The 22,535-nt window shown below is 41.1% G+C and overlaps 2 protein-coding genes and 1 pseudogene across 3 annotated transcripts; 2 read left to right on the top strand and 1 right to left on the bottom strand.

The window, feature by feature from the left end:
* Positions 1–688: 688 nt before the first annotated feature.
* Positions 689–2,217, bottom strand: LOC306941729 (tubulin alpha chain-like; annotated as a pseudogene). The gene is made up of 3 exons (XR_013792577.1): positions 2,008–2,217; positions 1,763–1,911; positions 689–1,639 (listed from the first exon to the last, which is right to left on the bottom strand). The product of XR_013792577.1 is annotated as a tubulin alpha chain-like (transcript).
* Positions 2,218–4,896: 2,679 nt separating this feature from the next.
* LOC306942359 (26S proteasome regulatory subunit 10B) lies at positions 4,897–10,627 on the top strand. The gene is made up of 15 exons (XM_079528208.1): positions 4,897–5,055; positions 5,308–5,387; positions 5,579–5,618; positions 5,751–5,803; positions 5,965–6,032; positions 6,516–6,630; positions 6,850–6,937; positions 7,474–7,535; positions 7,640–7,763; positions 8,210–8,271; positions 8,689–8,809; positions 9,208–9,288; positions 9,523–9,594; positions 9,745–10,016; positions 10,427–10,627. The coding sequence occupies exons 1-14, from the start codon at positions 4,971–4,973 to the stop codon at positions 9,861–9,863; spliced, it is 1,170 nt and encodes a 389-aa protein (XP_079384334.1). The 5' UTR covers positions 4,897–4,970; the 3' UTR covers positions 9,864–10,016; positions 10,427–10,627.
* A 1,310-nt stretch (positions 10,628–11,937) lies between these two features.
* lbh (LBH regulator of WNT signaling pathway) lies at positions 11,938–21,841 on the top strand. The gene is made up of 3 exons (XM_079527263.1): positions 11,938–12,175; positions 17,128–17,230; positions 19,998–21,841. The coding sequence occupies exons 1-3, from the start codon at positions 12,147–12,149 to the stop codon at positions 20,208–20,210; spliced, it is 345 nt and encodes a 114-aa protein (XP_079383389.1). The 5' UTR covers positions 11,938–12,146; the 3' UTR covers positions 20,211–21,841.
* Positions 21,842–22,535: the final 694 nt, after the last annotated feature.

Genomic DNA, 22,535 nt, shown 5'->3' with positions numbered 1-22,535 from the left:
ACTCCCAGAAGATTTTAGTTAATGTTCAATTAAACATTTGCAAAACAAAATCTTAGATTAAAAAACGATCTGCTATTTTTGAATAGCCTAAGAAAGCTAAAATGACAGCTGCTTTCCCAGTTTTATGGGTTAAGACAACACAACCTTGACTGAATAATATCAGCAGGCATAGAGAAGCCGTCCAAAATGTCCCCATTTTTAGGACAATTAATGTGCTGCAGTGTTAGCATAGATGTTACTGTAGCTGCTCTCCCTTGAGACTTCATACTGTAACATGTCATGCTGTAAGGTCTTCCTGGCATGGTGCCCACATGCTTGACCCCTTTGAGCAGTAACAATGTTTTACGTGGATTAAAATGGTCTCGTACCAATTAGTCTTTAACCATGTGTCACTAGATATTTTTCTAGAGGCAAGTACCAGTGACTCAGTCTGAACTGAAGGGATTGTTGAAGCTGAACTAAGGTTTTGTTGAAGCTCAGCTGGGCCTCAAAAAGGGAAAACACACAAAACCTTAACAAGTCAAAAGAAGGATAAACCAGACAAAAATGAACTGCTTATACCAATTGGGTGCATTTAATAAGTTCACACAATCACAGGAATGAATGCAAAACGGGAGCGGATCTCACATGACCCATTTCACCCCCCATCCCATTACTTCCGGCCAACAGCAAACCGGAAGACAAGAGCCTAGTAGTCCTCATCCTCGTCCGCCCCAACACTGTCAGCGCCCACCTCTTCGTAATCCTTCTCTAGGGCAGCCATGTCCTCTCTAGCCTCAGAGAACTCCCCCTCCTCCATCCCCTCGCCGGCATACATCAGGTCAAACTTGTGGTTAAGGCGTGCCCAGGCCTCAGCGATGGCTGTGGTGTTGCTGAGCATGCAGACAGCCCTCTGGACCTTGGCCAGGCCCAGGTCTCCTCCAGGAACCAATGTGGGAGCCTGGTAGTTGATGCCCACCTTGAAGCCTGTGGGGCACCAGTCCACAAACTGGATGCTGCGTCTGGTCTTGATTGCAGCAATGGCAGAGTTGACATCCTTTGGCACCACATCTCCACGGTACAGAAGACAGCAGGCCATGTATTTACCAAGACGGGGATCACACTTCACCATCTGATTGGCCGGCTCGAAGCAGGAGTTAGTGATCTGGGCGACCGACAGCTGTTCATGATACGCCTTCTCTGCAGAGTTGACTGGGGCATAGGTGGTCAGTGGGAAGTGAATGCGAGGGTAAGGCACCAAGTTGGTCTGGAACTCTTTCAGGTCAACATTCAGGGCACCATCAAAGCGAAGGGAGGCAGTGATTGAAGACACAATTTGGCTGATGAGCCTGTTGAGGTTAGTGTAAGACGGCCTCTCAACGTCCAGGTTCCTTTGGCAGATGTCAAAGATGGCCTCGTTGTCCACCATGAAGGCACAGTCTGAGTGTTCCAGGGTGGTGTGCGTGGTCAGGATGGAGTTGTAGGGCTCCACTACAGCTGTGGACACCTGGGGAGCCGGGTAGACGGCAAACTCAAGTTTGGACTTCTTTCCATAATCAACAGACAGCCTCTCCATCAGCAGGGAAGCAAAGCCAGAGCCTGTGCCACCACCAAAGCTGTGGAAGATGAGAAACCCTTGGAGGCCAGTGCACTGGTCAGACTAAAAAAAAGAAAGTGGGGGGAGATACATATTCACAACAGAAAAAACAAACCAATACATGGATCAAAAATACTATTTTCACAACAATCCAAACCGTTTACAAATTAAGGCAAAGGCCCTCACCAGCTTGCGAATTCTCTCCATGACCAGGTCAATGACCTCCTTGCCGATGGTGTAGTGTCCACGGGCGTAGTTGTTGGCTGCATCCTCCTTTCCTGTGATCAACTGTTCAGGGTGGAACAGCTGGCGCTACATTCCTGTACGCACTTCACCTATGAATAGGTTTACAGGAGACACTGTTGACAGTTAGTACTTTGACTTCTGTTCCAAGTTGTGACTAAAGTAGCAAGGGATTTGTTTAACTGTACCAATGACAGTGGGTTCCAGGTCAACAAAGACAGCTCTGGGGACATGCTTTCCTGCTCCAGTCTCGCTGAAGAAGGTGCTGAGGGAGTCATTGGCCTCAATGGTCTTATCACTGGGCATCTGTCCATCAGGCTGGATGCCATGCTCCAGGCAGTACAGCTCCCAGCAAGAGTTGCCGATCTGGACTCCAGCTTGGCCAACGTGAACGGAAATACACTGCATAAGAGAGGGGTTGGGGGGGGGGGATTTTCAAATAGCACTGAAGTGGCTAATGCCTGTTTTGTAATAATAAAAGCCTACAAAGTAGCCAACTAATGTTTTCAAATATTGCAGTGGAGTAAATAATATTTGCCTCAGATTGAAGATACTCAATAAAGTAGAAGTACAGTACTTGAGTAAATGTACTAGGCCTGAGGCCTAGTTCACACGTACCAAACACCGATCAAGCAATGTTTGGTTGTTTTTTTTGTACATTAGTTGTTCCAAAGTTGAACTTGTCTCTGACATTAATATTGTAATTTGACCTCAAACTAATTGCAAAAACCCCAAACTCAGCTGATTTTGTATCTTCAATATATCCTGAATAACAGAAAAATGTTGCCTGGAATTGTCTGAGGGGAAAGTGTTGAAAATGGATTGTACAGTATGGCCATAGACATCCTATATAAGGCAAATATTTTCTAGATTTCCTTTGGCCATAGCCACTTGCACAAATGTGCTGACATTTGTGATGACGGCTATGGCCGTTTTTAGCCCAATGAGTGTTTTTATGCAAAACTAATGCTTGGAATGGATTCAGCATCATGAAACCCCTCTAGTTTTTTTTAACATGTCACTTTTGGCAAATTTTCTTCTGTTATTTAGGATATATTGAAGATACAAAATCAGCTGAGTTTGGGTTTTTTGCAATTAGTTTGAGGTTGATCCTGTATTTTCCATAGGTTTCCTGTACTATAGGAGTCTACTGGCCCAACACAATCTCCAATGCCAACCTGTGGGACCTCACTACACAAGACACAATAGAAACACAGATCAGGAGGAGGAAATGGACATGGATAGGACATACATGCACTAACATGGAACCCGCAAGGCAAGAGGAAGAGAGGAATGCCTAGAGCCACCTGGAGAAGAACCACAGAGGAGATGAATTCACAAGGGCTGTCATGGCAACAACTGGATCGGAGGGCACAAGACCGAAGAGGATGGAGGAGCCTCATCAAAGGCCTATGTTCCTCAGAGAATTGAAAGGCCTATTAAAGTAAGTAAGTAAGTAAAGTTGTAAGTTGTATTTCTTAAGTTTTAAAAGTTAAATATAAAAGAAAACTATAAAACATTTCAAAGTGAAAAGCATATGTGTCCACATTAATCTGGATTTTTTAAATTTATTACAGCTTAAATGGATTTTCTAATTGAAAGTAGCCTATGTAGGAGTAGTTAGGCCGGCGCCAAACTTTTTAGGTGAATATAGTATAGAAAGTGTATAATATCTTCAGTATGCTCGCTGCTACTGCAGCTGTAGTGTACAGTAGGCTACAGGATGCATAACTTGACGCATAATCTTGACAGCAATATGCAGCAGTACACAGACTGTACAGTGATATTGCAGTCAGCACAGCTGACTAATAATAAAAATATAATAATAATAATAAAAACGTCTGGGTTTCCGAGGCTAGTCTCTCACTGACTCGCTGACTCACTGACTCGCTGACGTTAACGAAGTCCACACCCACAACACCAGAGGGAGTGCAACAAACCATGTACAACCCAGATTCGGCACAAACAAGGGACTAAATTATTTTCGCTCCTATGGCACCAAAATGTGGAACGCCCTACCAACAGTCATTAAGACATGTGTCCCTTGACTCCTTCAAAACCGCTCTCAAAGGGCACCTACGGACGGCTGCAATTCGAAACGGGCCCCCGTAAAATCTGAATCCCCCCCACCGCCCCCCCTTTTTTCCCCTCACTGTATATATTTCTTTTCCCTTTTTACCTCCTTTATGATGAATTCATGATCTGTTCTGTTCTTTGACTATATAGAAGTGTCTATTTGTACGTCTCTAAATGTTTTGATGAATTGAACATGGTGGACCCTATTGTAAACAAGTGTAATGCTTAATTGGGTCGTCCACTCACAGTTAACAGTCTTTGTATTGAGTTTGTGCTTGAAATGTACTGTAATTCTGCAAACTGTTAATAAATACAAACAGCCATCAATGTGTATTGATGCCAGATACATTTAGCTAATATTGCTCAAACTGAAATGCTGGAAACCGTTAACAGCTTTCTATAGACACTAGCGACACTGCGTGGCCATTTACTGTCACACCGTCATCTTTTTGATCCGATGTATCGTTCCATCCATATGTCTATGGTTCCATCCATCCTTGAGCTTGGGGGCGTGTCGTTGGAGAAGGATGGCGTCACACGCACTCACAGGAGTCAGACCGCGAATACCAAACAGCAAACAGAGAAGGAAGGACAAGAGGAAAAGGAATCATTCTTGAGACATCTAGCTGAGCTCAACTAGTGAAGATAGTTCTGAGGAGAGATATGTAATTGGAATGCGAGCTGTGTCCAAGACAAACGGCTTGTTTAGCGACCGACAACTCTCGTGGTGATCATAAAGTGCAGGAACAAACAGCAGATTCGAAACTGGCCCCCGTAAAATCTGAATCAATCAATCAATCAAAGATGAAGAAAGTGTTGATGTACAAGCGGTATGACGGGATCCGAGGTAACTTGTTTTCGGATGAGTGACAGACCTGTCAGTCACCGGCAGGCGGCGCGTTACCATGTCTATGCCCCGGACGCCAGCCACTCGGTCTAGTTAGTAGGTGGCGGTAATGCACCATTTAGGCTTGCCAACCGGCATAAAAATAGAAGAAGAAGAAGAAGCAGAAGGGGGTTGGGGGCTCTATGGTTGGGGGCGGCGCGATTCGACTACGTAATACGACACGGCAACATGGTGGACTCAAGAGAAAAAGGACTGCAAGATTACAGAAAGAAACTGCTTGAACACAAAGAAGTTGATGGACGTCTTAAAGAATGTATGTCTTTTAGACCGTTACGTTTCCCATTGCCATCAGCCTATACCTTTTTGTTTTGCAACATTTTCGCAATTTCGAGCATACAGCGGTGTAATAAGTAGGCTATGCTAGGCTAGGCTAGGAAACTGCTGCGTCAGTTTACCCAAACAAAATATTAAATGTATAAAGATAAAGCCATTGAAACTTTGCTTAAGCATTAAAAGTTAGATATTTAATGAGTACGTGCGTTATTGTACCGTTTGTAATCCACAGTACGAGAGCAGCTGAGAGAACAGACCAAACAGTATGAAAAGTCCGAAAATGACCTGAAAGCGCTTCAGAGTGTCGGCCAGGTAAAGGGATGCTTTCAGACATCATTATTCAAAATAAATACTGTTTTATTAATAGTAACGATACTTCCTCCTAGTCCTGAAACATGACTAGACCATTGTCATGTGAATCTGGCTCTGGTCCATAGCTCGGACCAGACTCGCTAATGTGAACCATGGATGGCTATCACTAACAATGTATTTATGTTCTTTAGATAGTTGGCGAGGTCCTCAAACAGCTAACAGATGAGAAATGTAAGTCTAGTAGGCCTACCAATCAAATTAATTCTAATTGTAATTTATTCATGGTCTGTATTTTAGATTAGATATATACCAGGAGCGTAATTCACTGCCTTTAACCTATGATATTACTATGATTCCTTTCAGTCATTGTCAAGGCTACAAATGGCCCAAGATATGTGGTTGGTTGCAGAAGACAGGTATGCGGTGGTCACAATATAAAACAATATCTGATAATTTAGTGTCATTGTCCCATATTATAATTTTTTAAAGCACATTTCTCTGTCTAATCATACCATGGAATAATTTCCATATGCAAACAGCAGGCTAATGTGAACTGTGACCTAATTTTGTGTTGCAGCTGGACAAAGCCATGCTTAAACCAGCTACTAGAGTGGCCTTGGATATGACAACGTTGACTATCATGAGGTGAGCAGAACTGCTGAATGTGTCAGCCATCTCATTCCTAGGAGTAGGAATGGTTATGATATTTACAATTTACGCTGATGTATTTAGCTGACGTAAGTCATCTAACTAGTGATAGATAACTCATATTTTGTCAAAGATTACAAAAAAGAATTAACTTATAAGAGAATACAAATACAAATGAACACTAAATAATAACCACAAGCCGTATACAAGATTGCTATTATATGTAAGTGTTCACCTATAATGATTGGACATATAAGCTGCATAATTGCAAGTTTCAATGTCATAAAAATAATAGAATAGACAGATGCATCGGCCATGCTCTGCCAGTAAGCGTTTACTCGAGATTATTGAACAAGGATTGAGCCTAAACAATGGTTTGTTGCACGGTTGTTGTGAATGTTGTGCAGCAAAGTATAAATTAGGCTTTACGTGCGTCACATTCAATAGATAATGCAATATAATTGTTCTTTTCTTCTGCAGATACCTGCCTAGAGAAGTAGATCCACTGGTATACAACATGTCACATGAAGACCCAGGCAGTGTGTCTTACTCAGAGATTGGAGGCTTGTCTGAACAGATCAGGGAGCTCCGAGAGGTACATTTCAGTTTGGCACTTGATGCAGGGGACCTCCCTGCATCATGTTCCTCAATTTTGTACACCTCCTTTGCAGTTCTAATAACATATATGATTAGCTGTGATTACTGTTACAGTGTTAGAGGATAGATTGTTTAATTTGATAGCAAATTGCAAGATACTTGTAAACCTCACGTTATGAGTTGGTTATCACATCAGTATGCGTCTCTGTTGTTTCAGGTGATTGAGCTGCCGCTCACCAACCCTGAACTGTTCCTGAGAGTAGGCATCATCCCACCCAAAGGATGTCTGCTGTACGGACCACCAGGTGAGAGGCCTATATATGTCAATACAGCTGCTAAACAATAAGTTATGCAAAAAGGAGTAGGCATGAAAATGAAAACCAGCACATCATTTGTGATAAGCTGTGGCCAGCTCTCAGTTTACGACTGACCGGCCAGATAGCAAAACAGATTTCATGCTCCCAAAAGTTTATTCAGCAAACGATTTGACATTAAGTGTGTGTGCTCAGGAGGTATAGGCCAGTCAATCCAAATAACATTAAAATTGTAAATTAAATAATTTGTGGATCATGGGTTCACAGGTTGAAAGTTGGGGTACCATTAACAAACTATATAAGGCAAAATTGTCACATTTTAATTATGCTTTAAGTGGCATGTGACGTTTCAAACTAGGGGGTTTTCATGATTCTGATTCCATTGCAAGCATTAGTTTTGCACAAAAAAACCACTCCTTGGGCTAAAACCCATCCATAGCCGTCATCACAAATGTGATGAGGCTTGTGTGTGCTGTTGACTAACAGTTCTTTTAATTTATTTTATTTCTGATTTTTATTGTGTTTAGGAACTGGAAAGACTCTTTTGGCTAGAGCAGTAGCCAGCCAGCTTGACTGTAATTTCCTAAAAGTGAGCTGATATTAAGTCACAGAATATTGTTAGTCATCACAACAGATATTTCTCACTACCTCGCAGTCTCTTTCATGCATTCTCTTTCTCTGTGACATGCTCAGGTGGTATCCAGTTCCATTGTGGACAAATACATTGGAGAGAGTGCCAGGTTGATCAGGGAGATGTTTAACTATGCCAGGGACCACCAGCCTTGTATCATCTTCATGGATGAAATTGATGCCATTGGTAAGTTGTCAATAAATATCTGTGCTTAAAATCATTTTTTTGTTATAAGTTAACTAAAATAAAACAAATCAGTAGGGGTCACTAATTTAGCATAGTTCCATGACAATGTCAATTACAACATGGACATGCAGGTCAATTTTATATAAAACTAATTTCTTCAAACCATGTTATAACCTGTCAATGTTTTAAGGTTTAGTGTTTTCCAGTTCAAGAATGTCTCTTTTAACTGACAGTAAGCCTAATGCTGCTCTGGTTGCAGCCCTAAATTACAGACCAAAGGGCAGGCAGTCTTTGCCAAACATGCTTGTGTAAAGTGTAAACTCTACATAACATTACATAAAATCATACTTTATGCAATGTAAATACAAGTTCTCCAAATTGAAGGCTATCCCATTGTGATGCTGTAAGAGTAGTCTTCAAATCTTACAACCTATTTTAATTTGTAGGTGGCCGTCGTTTCTCTGAGGGAACATCAGCAGACAGAGAGATTCAGAGAACTCTGATGGAAGTGAGTGTCACAGGCTTATTAAATTACCTAATCACAGCATGCTCTCTGAAAGCCTTTACACGGTTACAGATTTTAAACGGTCAGATTCAGCTGGGGGATCAAACAGAATGAAAGGGGCCTCCACACTCAAACCTGTGGAAGAATCCTTTTTTAATTTGTTAGCTTTTTTTGGCCAGATCTTCACGCCTTGAAGAGAGTCTCTGAACAAAAGCGCACAAATGGAAAAGATTCTTGCACAGATCTGAGTCTGCAGATGACTTTTTCATTTGATTGTTTAACAAATGGGTTATACATGTTTTCTGCATCAATGGATTGTATCACACACATATGTTTACGGTTCCACTTAAAGCTTGGATAATGAATGTATTTTTCATCATCCCTTTCCTATGTATTCTGTATTGTGCACTATGTCTGCAGCTGCTGAATCAAATGGATGGTTTTGACACCCTGCACAGAGTAAAGATGATAATGGCTACTAATCGGCCTGATACACTGGACCCTGCCTTACTGCGACCTGGGAGACTCGATCGTAAAATCCGTATGTTTACCATTTCACAGAAGGAATATTTAGTTCACCTTGTGTGAAATAAAATGTGTTCGTCTTAATGCTGTGTTAAAGCTACAATCATCAGATAATTATTCCAATGAATACTACATTATTAAAACCAACCTAACTATCACATCTGCAGTGGTTGGAGCCGGAGGTAGTCTCCTTACTCATCAGTTGAGAATTTCGACCAAGGGATCATTTGGACACCTAGTGGTTGACAATGTCATTCAAGTTATTTGAATTGAAACACTACAAGACACTAGAATGTTTAACAATCTTTATTTTATTACCTCTCTGTCAGGAAAGACATAACACTGTATGGCAGTGTGTAGCCATATTGGATAGTTTGTTCTTCAAGTTTAAATTTCAGAATGTTTTGTTTGCAGATATTGAGCTGCCCAATGAGCAGGCTCGTCTAGACATTCTGAAGATTCACGCTGGACCAATCACCAAACATGGAGAAATAGGTCAGTCTTTGAATGTGGTGGTTATCCTATAATAACCTGCAGCACTTGTATACAATATGGGGCCTTTAGGTTTAGCCGTCTCCTCTCACCAATATCAACAAAGTAGCTGACACCTATTATTGGTGATGTTGGTGATTGATGGTCATGTTATTTAATTTACTTCAAATTTGTGTGCATGATCAGTGTCCTCTCTTATGGTTCTTTTGATGATCTATTGTATTTTGTCATTGTTAGATTATGAGGCAATTGTGAAGCTCTCTGATGGATTCAATGGTGCTGATCTCAGGAATGTCTGCACAGAAGCAGGTATCTAAATTTTATTTTTTTAATCCGGTTGTAATCATATTAATAATATTGTGATTTGGTTGTATCTAAATTTTATTTTTTAAATCCGGTTGTAATCATATTAATCATATTGTGATTTCTCATTGACTGTTAACTCTGCTTCTTCCCCAGGCATGTTTGCCATCCGTACAGATCATGAGTATGTTACCCAAGAAGATTTCATGAAGGCTGTCCGAAAGGTTGCAGATTCCAAAAAGCTGGAGTCGAAGTTGGATTATAAACCACTGTAATTCGCCTGTTGCCACAAGGACTACTGGGGAACATCTGAGGATTTATATTACACCCTGTACTTTGTATCACAACACTATCTAAAAGAAATGTAGACACATATACATATTCAACAACCTAAATATCATTCCATAATGAATATTATTGGGTGTAAGGCAGGGCTGGACTGGGACAAAAATTCGGCCCGGGCATTTTCGCGTGAATTTGGCCCAGACCGGCCCACCACAACCAGCGCGCAGATAGCAGAAACTCTACCACCCACTCCGTCGAGGCACACACACAAACAAGCCCTAATACCACCACTTTTACAGAACAACATAAATGATACAAACAGTAGTGGCCCTAAGCAACATAATATTATGGCCCCACCCCTGCACTGCACCGCTGGGGGGGTCAGGGGGGGCGCTACCTGGTGGCCTGCCGCCTATTGGCCTGCCTGCCTGTCAAAAAAAAATATATATATATATATATATATTTTTTTTTTTTATCATGGCGGCCCCCTACGGTCGCGGCCCACCGGGAAAATGCCCGGTATGCCCTGTGGCCAGTCCAGCCCTGGTGTAAGGGTTACATTCTTCTTCCAATGATTGGTGGGGGAGGTTTTTGGAATGTTGTGGGTGTATTTGAGTCTTACAGTAATTTGTGAATCATGTTGGGTTCACAATGTAAGGTGTTGGTAACAACTGATATTAAATGTACAGCTTTTCTTATTAAGTATGTACTTTTTTTTTGTTTGTTTTGAAAATAAATAATTTACATCACCAGATCTTTCTAGAATTTAATCAAGGTTGAGTTTATGAATTGGAAAACTGTCTTGAATTTATAACATTTTGAGATAAACCTTCCCTTTTTATAATTCAGCTGTGACATTGAACCTTTTGTACAATATTAGTTATGAAATAATTGAAAATTACATGTTTGGGGTCTTAATTTACAATATATCATACTATGTTAACTGTTAATGTTGCATCAACATTTAAGGGGCAACACATGCTCTAGTGACTAGAGCATGTGTCTATAGACTAGAATCTAGTCTATATGTTAAAGAATAACCCTTCCACATTATCAAAGTATGTCAATTAGGTAAGCTAGTTTATTTCTAATGATTCATTGTATTGTCTGATTCATTAAATGGCATTCCACGTGTTGGCATATGAGATACAAAAGAGTAATTATGTGCCAATAATTAAAAGGCTTAGAAACACTTCAAGCACTGAGGGACTTTCACAAATATTTTAATTGTGACAATGGGAGGTGGACTGCGGAGGAAGGTTGCTTTGAATTACCACACAACGTTCCAAGTAACTCCGCCATTAGATGGTGGTAGAGTCACAAGTTGTGAAGTTGCACACGTACAATGTCAAGCTGTCCTCAGCACCTGCTTTCTCAATGCCAAATACTCGCTGCGTGCAAGGCAAAAACAGTTGGGCATTTATAAGGTGTGAAGATAGATAAGACAACTAACTGTTGCGAAGCTATGACAGCCAGATTTATTTATAAAACCCTTTTTTTTTAATACTTTATATTTTAATTTGTTGTGAACACCACGAGATGTATTTATAAAAACTAGACTAGAGTCTAAGATAATAACCGGCCTCAAATAAAAGAATGAACCGAGATTGCAAACTGCAGTCAGATTCATTTAAATGAACTAGAAGGCATTGGATATTTGGTATGGTACGAATACAAAGACACTGACGTGACTTGACCTTGGAAAACGTTATGAATGACACTCCCCCTCCCACCCCTCTCTGCCAAATACTCACGGATAAACGTCACGAAAAGTCTAATGGCGTATTTAGGGGGGGGGGGGGGGGGTCTTGATTCTTCATTCAATGGAAGCCAAGAAGACTATAATTGTGTTGCCTTAGCGACTATAAATCAACAGCATCACCGAGTATCTTCCACCATTCCCAATGAAATGTTTCGGTCCCTGCTGCCGTCATTGGGATACGAGACACCTGTCCTATGATTGGCTCGCAATGATAATAGCCCTGCCATTGAAGAATTCTGGCTCGTGAGAATGGGGTGTGTCTCTGGCAGCCAGAGGTACACGCCTCTTATATAAATGCTCAGTACAACCGTTCCGCAGAAGCAGACGGACGAAATTATTAAACTCTTTCATAGAGCGTCAATACGCACGCTGCAGTTGTTTCACTGCCTGCGCCAGCACACTGTCCACTTTCGATTTACTAGTAGGCTACACGCCGTGTTCCGTCTCGGGGAAATATAAGGCAGGTTGTGAAGATTCCCTAATCACCAGAATTTATAGCAGGTGTGAATTCATGTCTGTATATTCCACAAGGATCTACTGGTGAGTATGACTGTACCTTTGCGATTTTTTACTTTTGTGTATTTACTTTTAATGTTTTTTTGTCCCTGGGTGTTGCTTTGGAATGAGAATGATTTGTTTCTCCTCATTAATGGATTGATGTGTGTATGTATATGTATATGTATGTTCATGCACCTCAACTATGGGAGTTATCCCCTAAATGTCTCTGCTGATAACCTCCCTTATAGTGGTCATTTTTTATTCTTATCGTTTATCCTTATGTTTTCTTCAACTTCTGTGTGGCGCAGCCTCTGCATTTGAAAAGGTCACACCACAAACAAAAGTCACAGACTTCCTATTTATTATCAGTATTCAACTTGGTTATCCGTTTTGTAGTGCGTATGATAGGCTATATAGTGTTACACTTAACTCTACGATTTTATTTGTTTAAACTAAAGTCGCAGTAGGCCTACACATCAAGTTCCATCTAACAGCAAAATGGATCAGCCTAGGTCTACATCCTGTGTCTACATCATTGGCACAATGGCATTTGGTGTTGCTTTCGCTTTATTTGCCACAAATAGACATGCAGGTGCATTCAGCAGGCAATTTTGTGCAGGCAGGGTAGAAAAATGCTGTCTATTGGTTGCTGTACTTTGGTTTTCTGTACCATAACTATAGATTAGCCTACTTGATATAGACTTATTGACGTAGTATTGTTTTCCTGTCTGCAGACTAAATGTTGGAATAAACTTGGCAAGCCTCCTGTGTAAAATTCTGCAGGCCTCTATACCAGGAAGCTTTCACTTGAACTCTTTACTGTAACACACAGAGGCTCTGCTTGTATAGGTTTCGTAGGTATGCTATGTGGAAAGCCCAACTCTAGAAGAACTAGAACCCATGATGGCAGTTATCCCTGGCTTCTCAAAGTATAATATAGTACAAATGTGTAAACGGGAAGTATTGTTATTGCATGATTATGATAGAAGATGGCACTGGTTGTCATCAGGAGAGGACATTCCATTATCATCTTAGTTACAAACATTGTGTAAACTGTGGACAAATCTTCACCACCATGCATACGCACCACCTTCTAGTGTTGTGTAACTCAGCCAGCAGGCAGCTCAGCATTGGCACGGAACGTCGGCAGCCTTGCCTCGTCATCACTCCAGCAGAGATTTATGATATAGTAACATTTGGAGGTGGTACAAGGGGAAACGATGTTAATAATGCAAGATGTAATATCCCATCATGTGCAATGGGTCAGATTGCTGCTGAGATCACTTTGGTCCCCTGTCAGCACCACTGGGACAGACAGCAGACAGGCCTCTGGTGCTTACATGCATAATATTCAGGGACACTCAGCCCGTAGACCGGTAGACTAGTTTTGAATTATGCTTAAAAATATATATAATTTTAAGTAGCAGTTGTCCTAAAGACGTCTGTGCTGAGTACACAGGATTTGTTCATTTTAAATGATCACCCCACCCTGTTCCAATTTGTGGCCTCTTTATACTGAATATATAAATGCTGTATTATAGGGTTGGGGTTAAGGAGAAACATGCTCAATATAACTGTTGGGCTATCTAATCTATTCCTTTTTTATATTTTTAATCAAAAGCACAATTTCAATGGGATTGGAACACTGCAGTGCATATCTCTATTCTCTACTTTAGTGCTTACTGGGTCAGTTGTGCTCAAGAGCTAAGTGGCTTTTACCACAGAAACAAAACCAATGAAACGACAAATCCGGTCAATTGGCTGCCAATGCCATGTCAGTGGCATTAAGCCACTGGGGGGGTTGAAGTCATCTTATAGTGTCCTCACGGGTACAAAAAATAACTGGCGTTAAATACATGTCACAGTGCCTATTCAAGATACTGATGTCTATCTAATATTGAGATGTTATTGATTTGGTTGTTCTGAAATGGGGTTCATTCATGGATTGTGATGTGCCAGATGTACCAGAAATGTCCATCACAGCTCTGGGACTGGTCAGGCACTAGGAAGCGGGCAAGATATGGTGTGCATGATCTTCCACTAGAGCAAAGGTTAAGAGTTTTAATGAAACACTAGCATGTAGACGGGTACACCCAATCACCCAACCTGTCAACACAATGATTTGAGCCTAGAAGAGTTGGATACATGGCAGAGCTTAAGTCCACAATCCATGGTGCTATGTAGAACTTGTCTTCCTACAAAGTTTCTGGCTATGATTCTGAGCATTGCTGAATGGATATAGTTCATAGACATACTGCAGACTGTTAATGTTTTAGGCCATGATGTTCCCCTTGCTGTGAACCATGATGTCATGATTGTCATGCATTTTAATGTTCACTTGATTACAGAACACTTGCATGTACTTTCAATATAGAAAGTGTTCCACTTTGACAAAGGAATACAATTGTTAAACCTTGTCTGACACTTTAAAACAGTAATGCATCTGACTGATATGTATGTACATTCACTCCCTCCTGAGTTGAGATGTTATGTGTGCACCCCTACTTCCTTCTCATTGTGCCCCTTTATGTTTTATTAGGCCGCTGTTCTGTTATTCTTAGCAGGATGTTTATACGATCCCTGAGCAGAAATATGACTGGCAAGGCCTTAGTGTTTATCTTTATTCCCTCCCTCCCCTCTTTCTTCTGCTCAGGTCCTCACTGTCACCGTTCTGTGTTCATCCCTCTAACCGCTTCTCCCCTGCTCTGTGTCTGCCTCCTCCGCACCCCGTCCCCTCTCCAGGATGAAATGAGCCCAAGAGCTGCTTTGGCTGACATTGTTTCCATGCTAAACCATGCATATCCTTCAAGCTTACTTTTTTACTTTTAGATGTCCGGCCTTTGTTTATGCCTAGCATCTGACTGGTGCAGCAAAGGGTTCAGGTGGTTCAGCCAGTAACATTTCATTTGTCACATTTAAAGCCTGGCCACCTACTCTGCTGTGATGATGTTATTGTTAACTTGACAAGTGACAAAAGGGGCTTTGTATAAATTTAGGGATGGAAAAATAGATCGATGAAGTGCAGTTGATGTCGCTCCAGGGTGTAACGATGACCCAGTGTGTTATTGATCGATGTTACGCAATGCTCTCCACCTCGGTATAAACTCTTGCTTCTCAGATTCATAATGGTAAGACTAATATAAACTTAAAGAGGATTATTTATTATCCAATCCCAAAAGATATGTACCACAGCATACCGCATAGTATTGTTTATTTGTTTGAAATGATTCCGGAACGTTCTGGTGTGGGGGGCAGTTGGACAAGACAGCCAGAGGGGTTTGCGGAGACATGGGTATCTTCATGTAGGAGTTGGTAAATATATGGGTCACAGATGGAGACAGATAGATGCATCTGTATTTTGCTCAGTGCTTCTAATGGCTAAAAGGTTTTGTCCTGATGGCAGACTGTTCACAAACTGAAAGTGTGTTGCAGATTTTGCCATTGAAGGGGATTTACCAAACACACAATATGGGGTTGCTGAGGTTTTCTACCTGACAATAGACAAAATAAATTGAACTTGTCCTACAACATTGTCTCCAAATGATAAAACCTTTTATTATTTTTGTATTAAACTACTGTACTTTAGAAAGATTACTTTGTAGTATTCATTTAAAAAAAGTTATATCGCCCCCAAGAAATGTGTCATTCTTAGATTTATTTAAAACATTTCTGTGAATGTGTGACCTAGCAGCTCATGTTTTCTGTTGGTGACCACCATCACCACAGGCCAGTGGCCACTGACCACCATGGCACCAGCCTTTAAATAGAGAGCGTGAGAAGGCCACTCCATTTTGTCTCAAGAAAACACCCCTGTCTGGTCTGAGGGCAGCTTTTTCTTAACATACCATACCATGTCTTGCTCTACTACTGTAGCTCTACACTGAGTACAGTAAACATGGATAAACAACCAGCCGTTGCTTTAATCTAAAATGGAAAGTTTAGCCAAGCTTTGATGGAACTGAGAACACTGGTTTCCACCTAGTCAAATAACCACTGCATGTATACAGCATGCTGACACAATGCCTGTCTCCTCATTGTTGGTGCAAGACAAGTGCACATGAACTTGTATGATAGAGATGGCTCATGCAAGCAAACCACATCATTTAGGTGTTGCAGTGTGCAAAAGATGCTGCTTGGTGTTGTGGTCATGACTCGCTAAGTAAAGATTGTGCCTCAATGCAGTGAATTAAAAACTAATACTTGAAAAGAAGTGATGCTGTTGATATTTTGGGTCTTTATTATTTCCTTGATGGGAGATAAAGCCAGTGAAGACTAGGAGCATATTTTTCCCCATTTTGAGATCAGAGTTTAATTTGTCATTACTACAATAACAGAATTCTATTGCATAAGAAAATGAGAAGTACACCCTTCATATTAATCGAGGAGGATGCATGTTTAAGCTGTGCTTTAAAATGTCAAACTCTTCTGTGTGGACCTGCTCTTAATGTCATGTTTACACAAGAGAAACCTTCTGTTGACTGAATCGGGGCTGTATTTACTTTCAAGGATTTATTTTAGTCTCGCATTTCCATGCAAGGAGTACTCAAACATCCAACCATTTCCATTATATACGTGGTGTTAATTTTTCATTGAAAATACCCATAGCGGTCTGAGTATGAAATGGACCCATAGATTATCTTTATACATCATGAATTTGGCCCTAGTTCACCGTGTGATCCACGGAACCCCAGGGGTCCTTGAGGGGGTTCTAGGAGGTCCCCAGCTACTTGATTGAGGAACCAAATTGACCCTTTACAGGTCTGTAACTTGCATTTACGTGGACCCTTATGAGTCCATTTGTACATCGCTCTTATTAAATGTAGCTGAGGATTTTACTGTGACTGGGATCCCACAGGTAAAAATGGTATCAAATCCCCAATTCAGTGGAGTAAATGCATATCAAAGACTGGGGGTCCTTGAAATGAAAAGGTTATGAATTGCTGTCTTGTTTGATGTGTAACCTCCAGTTCCTCTCCTTCTCTGACCCTCTGCAGTCCAGTGTTTATGCCCAGCCGAGACATGACTGAGGTGATGATCAACAGCACCCCCATCGATGACATGAGGCTCACGCCCAGCAAGGACAGGCTCACCTTCCAGGTAAGGCGGATGTGCATCCATGTGTTTCATCCAATGACTCACCACTTCCATTCTAATCCCCTACCCTATGTGGTCTTGTCTATCTATACTTTTTCTTATTATTAAGCTATTCATGTTTTGGATTCATATCAGTTTGGACTGGCAGAAACGAAAACTTCATTTCTATGAGTCTAAGACGTAATATTCCACTACTCTGCGTTTAGAATGCTGTTGAGAAACCTGTCTAATTGGAGTGGCAGAGGCTGGGATTAGAATGAGACTGTTTGTTCCAGCACTGCACTTAAACTGGTAACGTTAACCGTACAAAATCCTGGGTCAGGCTACTTTGTGTTAATGGAACACGAAGACCTAATTTATTTTTAGATTCTTAATATGCAAGCAAGGATATTTGCTATTTTACACATATGTGTAATTACTAGATTATCAACTGCTGACAGACATGACTAGTAGCTATTACTCAATTCAACTGGAACACCCAGGTGCTGTTAAATATAGCTACACATTTTTTGTTTAATTCCTGTACTGCAGCAATGTTATGACTCAAAATAAAGCATGTTAGATTTATCCTGAGTACACTAACAGCCAAGGGGGCTTGGGAAGTCACAGTTCCAGGGTTTAAACATGCAGAAATAATCTAGACTCACAGAATTGACTTGTCTTGTAACATTGAAATATTGGTAACCATTGCAGGCAAAGTGAGATGGTAGTTATCAAGTTACTTTGATTAGCTTTTCCCACAAGATGTAATGAGCCTATATTATTCAGTTTTCAATTTGTTGGGTAACAAAGCTCAGATAATTCATGTTATGATTATGATAGACAAACGCATTATACATGCATGTAGATGTAATTGATAAAACCTAAGCTCATTATCAAACTTATTAACTTTACAGTACAGTTGGAAATGTAATTGCCCTGGCCTGTTCACACTATGATATATTAGGCAACTCCCCTTGAGAGGATGTAGAGTTGTAGACTGACCTTTGGGAAGAGATGGGCTTCCTTTCCTCACAATCCCCAGTTGTAAGTCTGTCTAAGAGGATGGAAAATTAGGATGCTGGGGGTGGAGACAGAGTGCCAATGTGCCACTTCAACTTCCCACCTAGCTTCCTATCTTGGCTGTCTGCCCAAGGTCCCTGCCAGTCCTTGGAGAGCTTGTATACTGTATGAAGTGATGATACTAGCATCAGTCATTTCCTCAACTCTGGACGTTGATGTCTGATTCAGATATTGTACTTCCCACACGCACATGCTCACACCATCCCCACTGCCCACCCTCCCTGTGAGAACCCAAAATAGCAAGAACTCTGTCTTGCTGACAATATGTTGCTGTTTCCTGCCGTTGGGAGTGAATACAAGCTATGACGTGTTGGCTAGGGGTCCACTGCATGGCAAGGTCATTCACTGCCTGACTCCTCTTAGTGCTGCTGATGCAGAGTGAGTACGCAGGCAAGCAAATGCAGAGGGTGAATCTGGCCAATACACATGGATGCAAGCAGCTGCAGACAAATTTGTCTCATTGTCACATCTATTGGTTACCGTCTACAAACTTAAACAAACATTAAATTCCCATGGAGAATTTTACGTCTGTCTGAGCAAATGGGCATAGTGTCTAGATTATGTCATGATGTACAATGATAAGAGTGCCCCTCACTTCACACAGAGGTGCTTTTTATTTTTTTGTATACTCACACATCATTGACATACTGTATAGTACAATATGTTCATACATAAAGCTGTATTTGGCACATGTGAAAGCTACAAAAGTCTGCCTACATGCTTTCACACCCTGACAAATTGTCACATTCACATAGCCGTTTACAGCACATTTAGTCTTTCTCCCCATTCCCTCTCCTATGGTGTTCATAAAGACTTGAACACAGCTGGACCCCCTCTCTCTTACCCTCCCTCTCTCTCTCCAGCCGCATCTAATGCTTTCTTTCCACTGGGCTCTTTGCCCAGACAGCGACATCGCTTTCCCCATCCAATGTCTCCAAGTGAAATATGCAGGTCTAAAAATATTCTTCCACTTTATCCAAACAGCAAAAATGCTGTTCTTGGATCAGGAGTGGCATGCTTTTCCCCCTGGGCCATTTCTCCAGTTCCTGAGAACTGAGAGTCTCGAGTTTGGTGTCCAATCTCTCCAGAACAGGGAACACATGTAATCTCAGTTTAGATCCACATAGCTATGTCAGCTCTCATAAACAAGTGTCTGTCTGGCTGGGCTTGCCTCATATTACCTGAGTCTTTGTTTTATTATTTAAATCCACACTGATGGCGGGTGCTGATTTCACGTTGAGGGGGAAACCGGCCAAAGGACACGCACATCCCAAAAATACTTGGCTGGGATCAAAAACTATAACTGTATATAATAAAAGATCCGCACACCAGTATTGCTGCTCCCAATTTTTCTCTGACCTGCTTCCTTGGACTTTCACACAATGTTTAGACAGACATTCTGATCACCACACCTGTGCTGATTTCACAACACATCTACCACACATTCTTGTGCTGTAAGTTAAGTTGCTTGACAAATGATGCATTTATGTGCTTAATTTTCTTCATACATTTTCACTTGACTGTTAATTCAGTACTGCAATATACCGTATTCTCTAATATAATCTTCCATTTGAGTGTTGAATAATCAGATAAGAGTTGCTTTGGTGCAAGAATGCCCTTTTCAAAGTATTTAGTGTGATTTATACAGTTTTTCTTTTTTTTTAATAGATGAGATTCAATGATTTGTCCTAATCTTGTCCCCTTACAGATATTCCCTGACCCCACAGACTTTGAGCGCTGCTGTAAACTGAAAGACCGGCTGCCATCCATTGTGGTTGAGCCCACAGAGGGCGAAGTGGAAAGCGGTGAGCTTCGCTGGCCTCCTGAGGAGTTCCTGGTCAGTGAAGAAGAGGAGGAAGATGAGGAGGAGAATAATGGCAATATCCAAAATGGACAGCCAATACAGAATTCTCAGCATTAGAAGCTGAGGTATCCCTTCTCTGGCCATCCTCTGTTCATCGCCCACCCTATACACACTGGCTGTACTGCACCTCAGATTTCCTGGCAAGGCACAAATTACCCAGTGATTCCCTTCATCTTCCTTAACACAAATCACTCCCAGAAGATGAACAAAACACAGAGATATCCTGCAATCCATCTTTCTGGATCTCACACATCCAGTCAAACTTGAAGAGCAAATACGTACACTTGATAATTAAAACTTTCTACCATGACTACCACCCTGTGTCTCAACCCAGAATGGTTGTCTCATTGGACAGTGGCAGATCAGTGCTCCATGGACAGCTCTTGCACTGCAGGAGGCTACTACTGCACCTGTTCTTTACTCTGAAATGGCTGGCGTTATGACCCCAGAGACTTGATACTCAATATACATAACTGCTGTGGTACCCGTAAGGCGCTTTGTCTGTTTCAGTTATTATTGGACATTGTTAATTGTCTACAGAGATGAGCCCATGCATAATCAAAGTGTGTATGTTGTGTAAAGATTCAGTGGATTGTTAATTTGTGGTTCATTTTGTGCAAGGTTGACTAAATGATGCACATTTATTGTGGGAATGCATCAGATTTTCATATAAATAGGAGAACCTGGAAGCTCTTTCACTGAAATTGAGTAATGTGCCCCACATGAACAATATGTTACATAAAGGCTGATTTATGCACTGAGGCGCACACATGCTTTAGGTTTAGTCCTCACCTTTGCCCTGCCTTAGGACAAACAGAATTTAGATGGTGATAATTTTGTCAAATTGACTGCTCTCATGACTAAATATGATGCAAGTTCGCTATAGCATTCAAATGAGGAGCGGGGAGGTTTTTAAAGATGGCAAAAGAAGATCAAGACTGATGGCGAGTCATACATTGATATACAAACCCGTTGAAGGATATGTAAATATTTGTACCATAGTCAACCCCTGAGGCCTTGTAGTGCTTTGCTTCTCTGTATTATAGCTTTGGTCTATTTAATTGTGTTCATGCTAGAAGTGAAAGTTGACTCCTGCCTAGTCTTCCTGTTCTTCTGAACTCGGCCATAGTGTTTGACACCATGACATAATGTAATGCACAATACAGGAGCAAATTCACCAATGTTAATGCAATATCTTGATTGTATTAAATCTGGACATCGCATTGTAAACTAGTCTCAGACCTTCCCAGAAGGACCGTAACAACAATGGCAAGGGGAACTGGATGACCTGTCGGTTCCTTTTTTATTCTCAAAACATTGCCAGGTGATGTCAGTTCTTTTGGCACAGGGTCATTGATCTAGGTAGCATCATATTAGTCATTGCTGTGGATAGTTATTTCTTTACATCCACCACTTATTCCCCATGGAATCAATTTAGAGTGTTTTTGGAGTGATGTCCTAACTTGTGTACACAATAATTTGTACTTGAGATTCTGTTTGAGCATGTTGAATGGAATAGGGCTGTGTATGTACAGAACATCTCTTTCAGCCATCTACCACATACAGGTCCCACATCATTTATGTAAAGCTCAGGGAGATTAGCCGCCATCTTTACTTTTGTTTTTTCTAGACCACTCTCTGTGACTAATAACAGAGGCTGTAAATAAACATTGGAATTTGCTATTCAACTGTTGTGTGGAAGACTGAAATATTTGCTGACACAAGAAAGTAATGAAGGTCTAACCCTCTTGTACAGTATCTTTGCAATGTCAAGATGTCTACCGGTACTTTCTGTTCTGTTTCCATTTTGAAAACTCCCTTTGGCCCCCTCACTTCACCTGCAGTGAGTAGAGATGGGAGTGTTACTTCCTGAGAAGACCATACTGAATCTCTGAATCGAGTAGCACGTGTACATGCTTACAAAATGTATATAAAAGTGAGACACCACATACTTCCTGTCTAACCTCCCCCAAACCTTACCGACTCCTAGACACAAAATCTCAAACGGCACGCTGTTTTGCTGTTCTTTGGTTTCCATATTGTTATCCTGCAAGGGCGGGGACATAGATGGATGCCTTTGGCCTGTGTGTGTTTGCCAGTCTGCCTAGTGTAAAATCAAGAAAACAACCAGAATATTTCTCTGCAAAGACCAAGGCTACAAACCACAACTAGAATGATGGATAGGTCTGTCAGATACCAGAATTTTGATGGTATCTGCAATTATGCAGCAAAAACAATTGCTTATAAGTTTAATGATTTTAAATGGAAACAATATATAGTGTGCAGGGCCTCTGTCTAGGAACAGTATTTGGTGACTATGTACAGTATATGCTTTGGACAAAAGCCCAAATGTTTGATTGTGCTTCTTCTTTCCATCTCACT

The sequence above is a fragment of the Electrona antarctica genome, assembly GCF_951216825.1.
Source record: "Electrona antarctica genome assembly, chromosome: 18".
Classification (NCBI taxonomy): Eukaryota; Metazoa; Chordata; class Actinopteri; order Myctophiformes; family Myctophidae; genus Electrona; species Electrona antarctica.
The sequence above is the reverse complement of the archived record's forward strand: the minus strand, read 5'-3'. Positions and strand labels throughout refer to the sequence as shown.

Excerpts from the sequence above, each read along its gene's own strand:
- lbh (XM_079527263.1), top strand. The coding sequence starts at position 12,147 with ATGTCTGTATATTCCACAAGGATCTACTG. Across the intron at positions 12,176-17,127 it reads TATTCCACAAGGATCTACTG|TCCAGTGTTTATGCCCAGCC; the intron begins GTGAGTATGACT and ends GACCCTCTGCAG. Across the intron at positions 17,231-19,997 it reads AGGACAGGCTCACCTTCCAG|ATATTCCCTGACCCCACAGA; the intron begins GTAAGGCGGATG and ends GTCCCCTTACAG.
- LOC306942359 (XM_079528208.1), top strand. The coding sequence starts at position 4,971 with ATGGTGGACTCAAGAGAAAAAGGACTGCAAGATTACAGAAAGAAACTG. Across the intron at positions 6,033-6,515 it reads ACAACGTTGACTATCATGAG|ATACCTGCCTAGAGAAGTAG; the intron begins GTGAGCAGAACT and ends TTTCTTCTGCAG. Across the intron at positions 8,272-8,688 it reads TTCAGAGAACTCTGATGGAA|CTGCTGAATCAAATGGATGG; the intron begins GTGAGTGTCACA and ends CTATGTCTGCAG.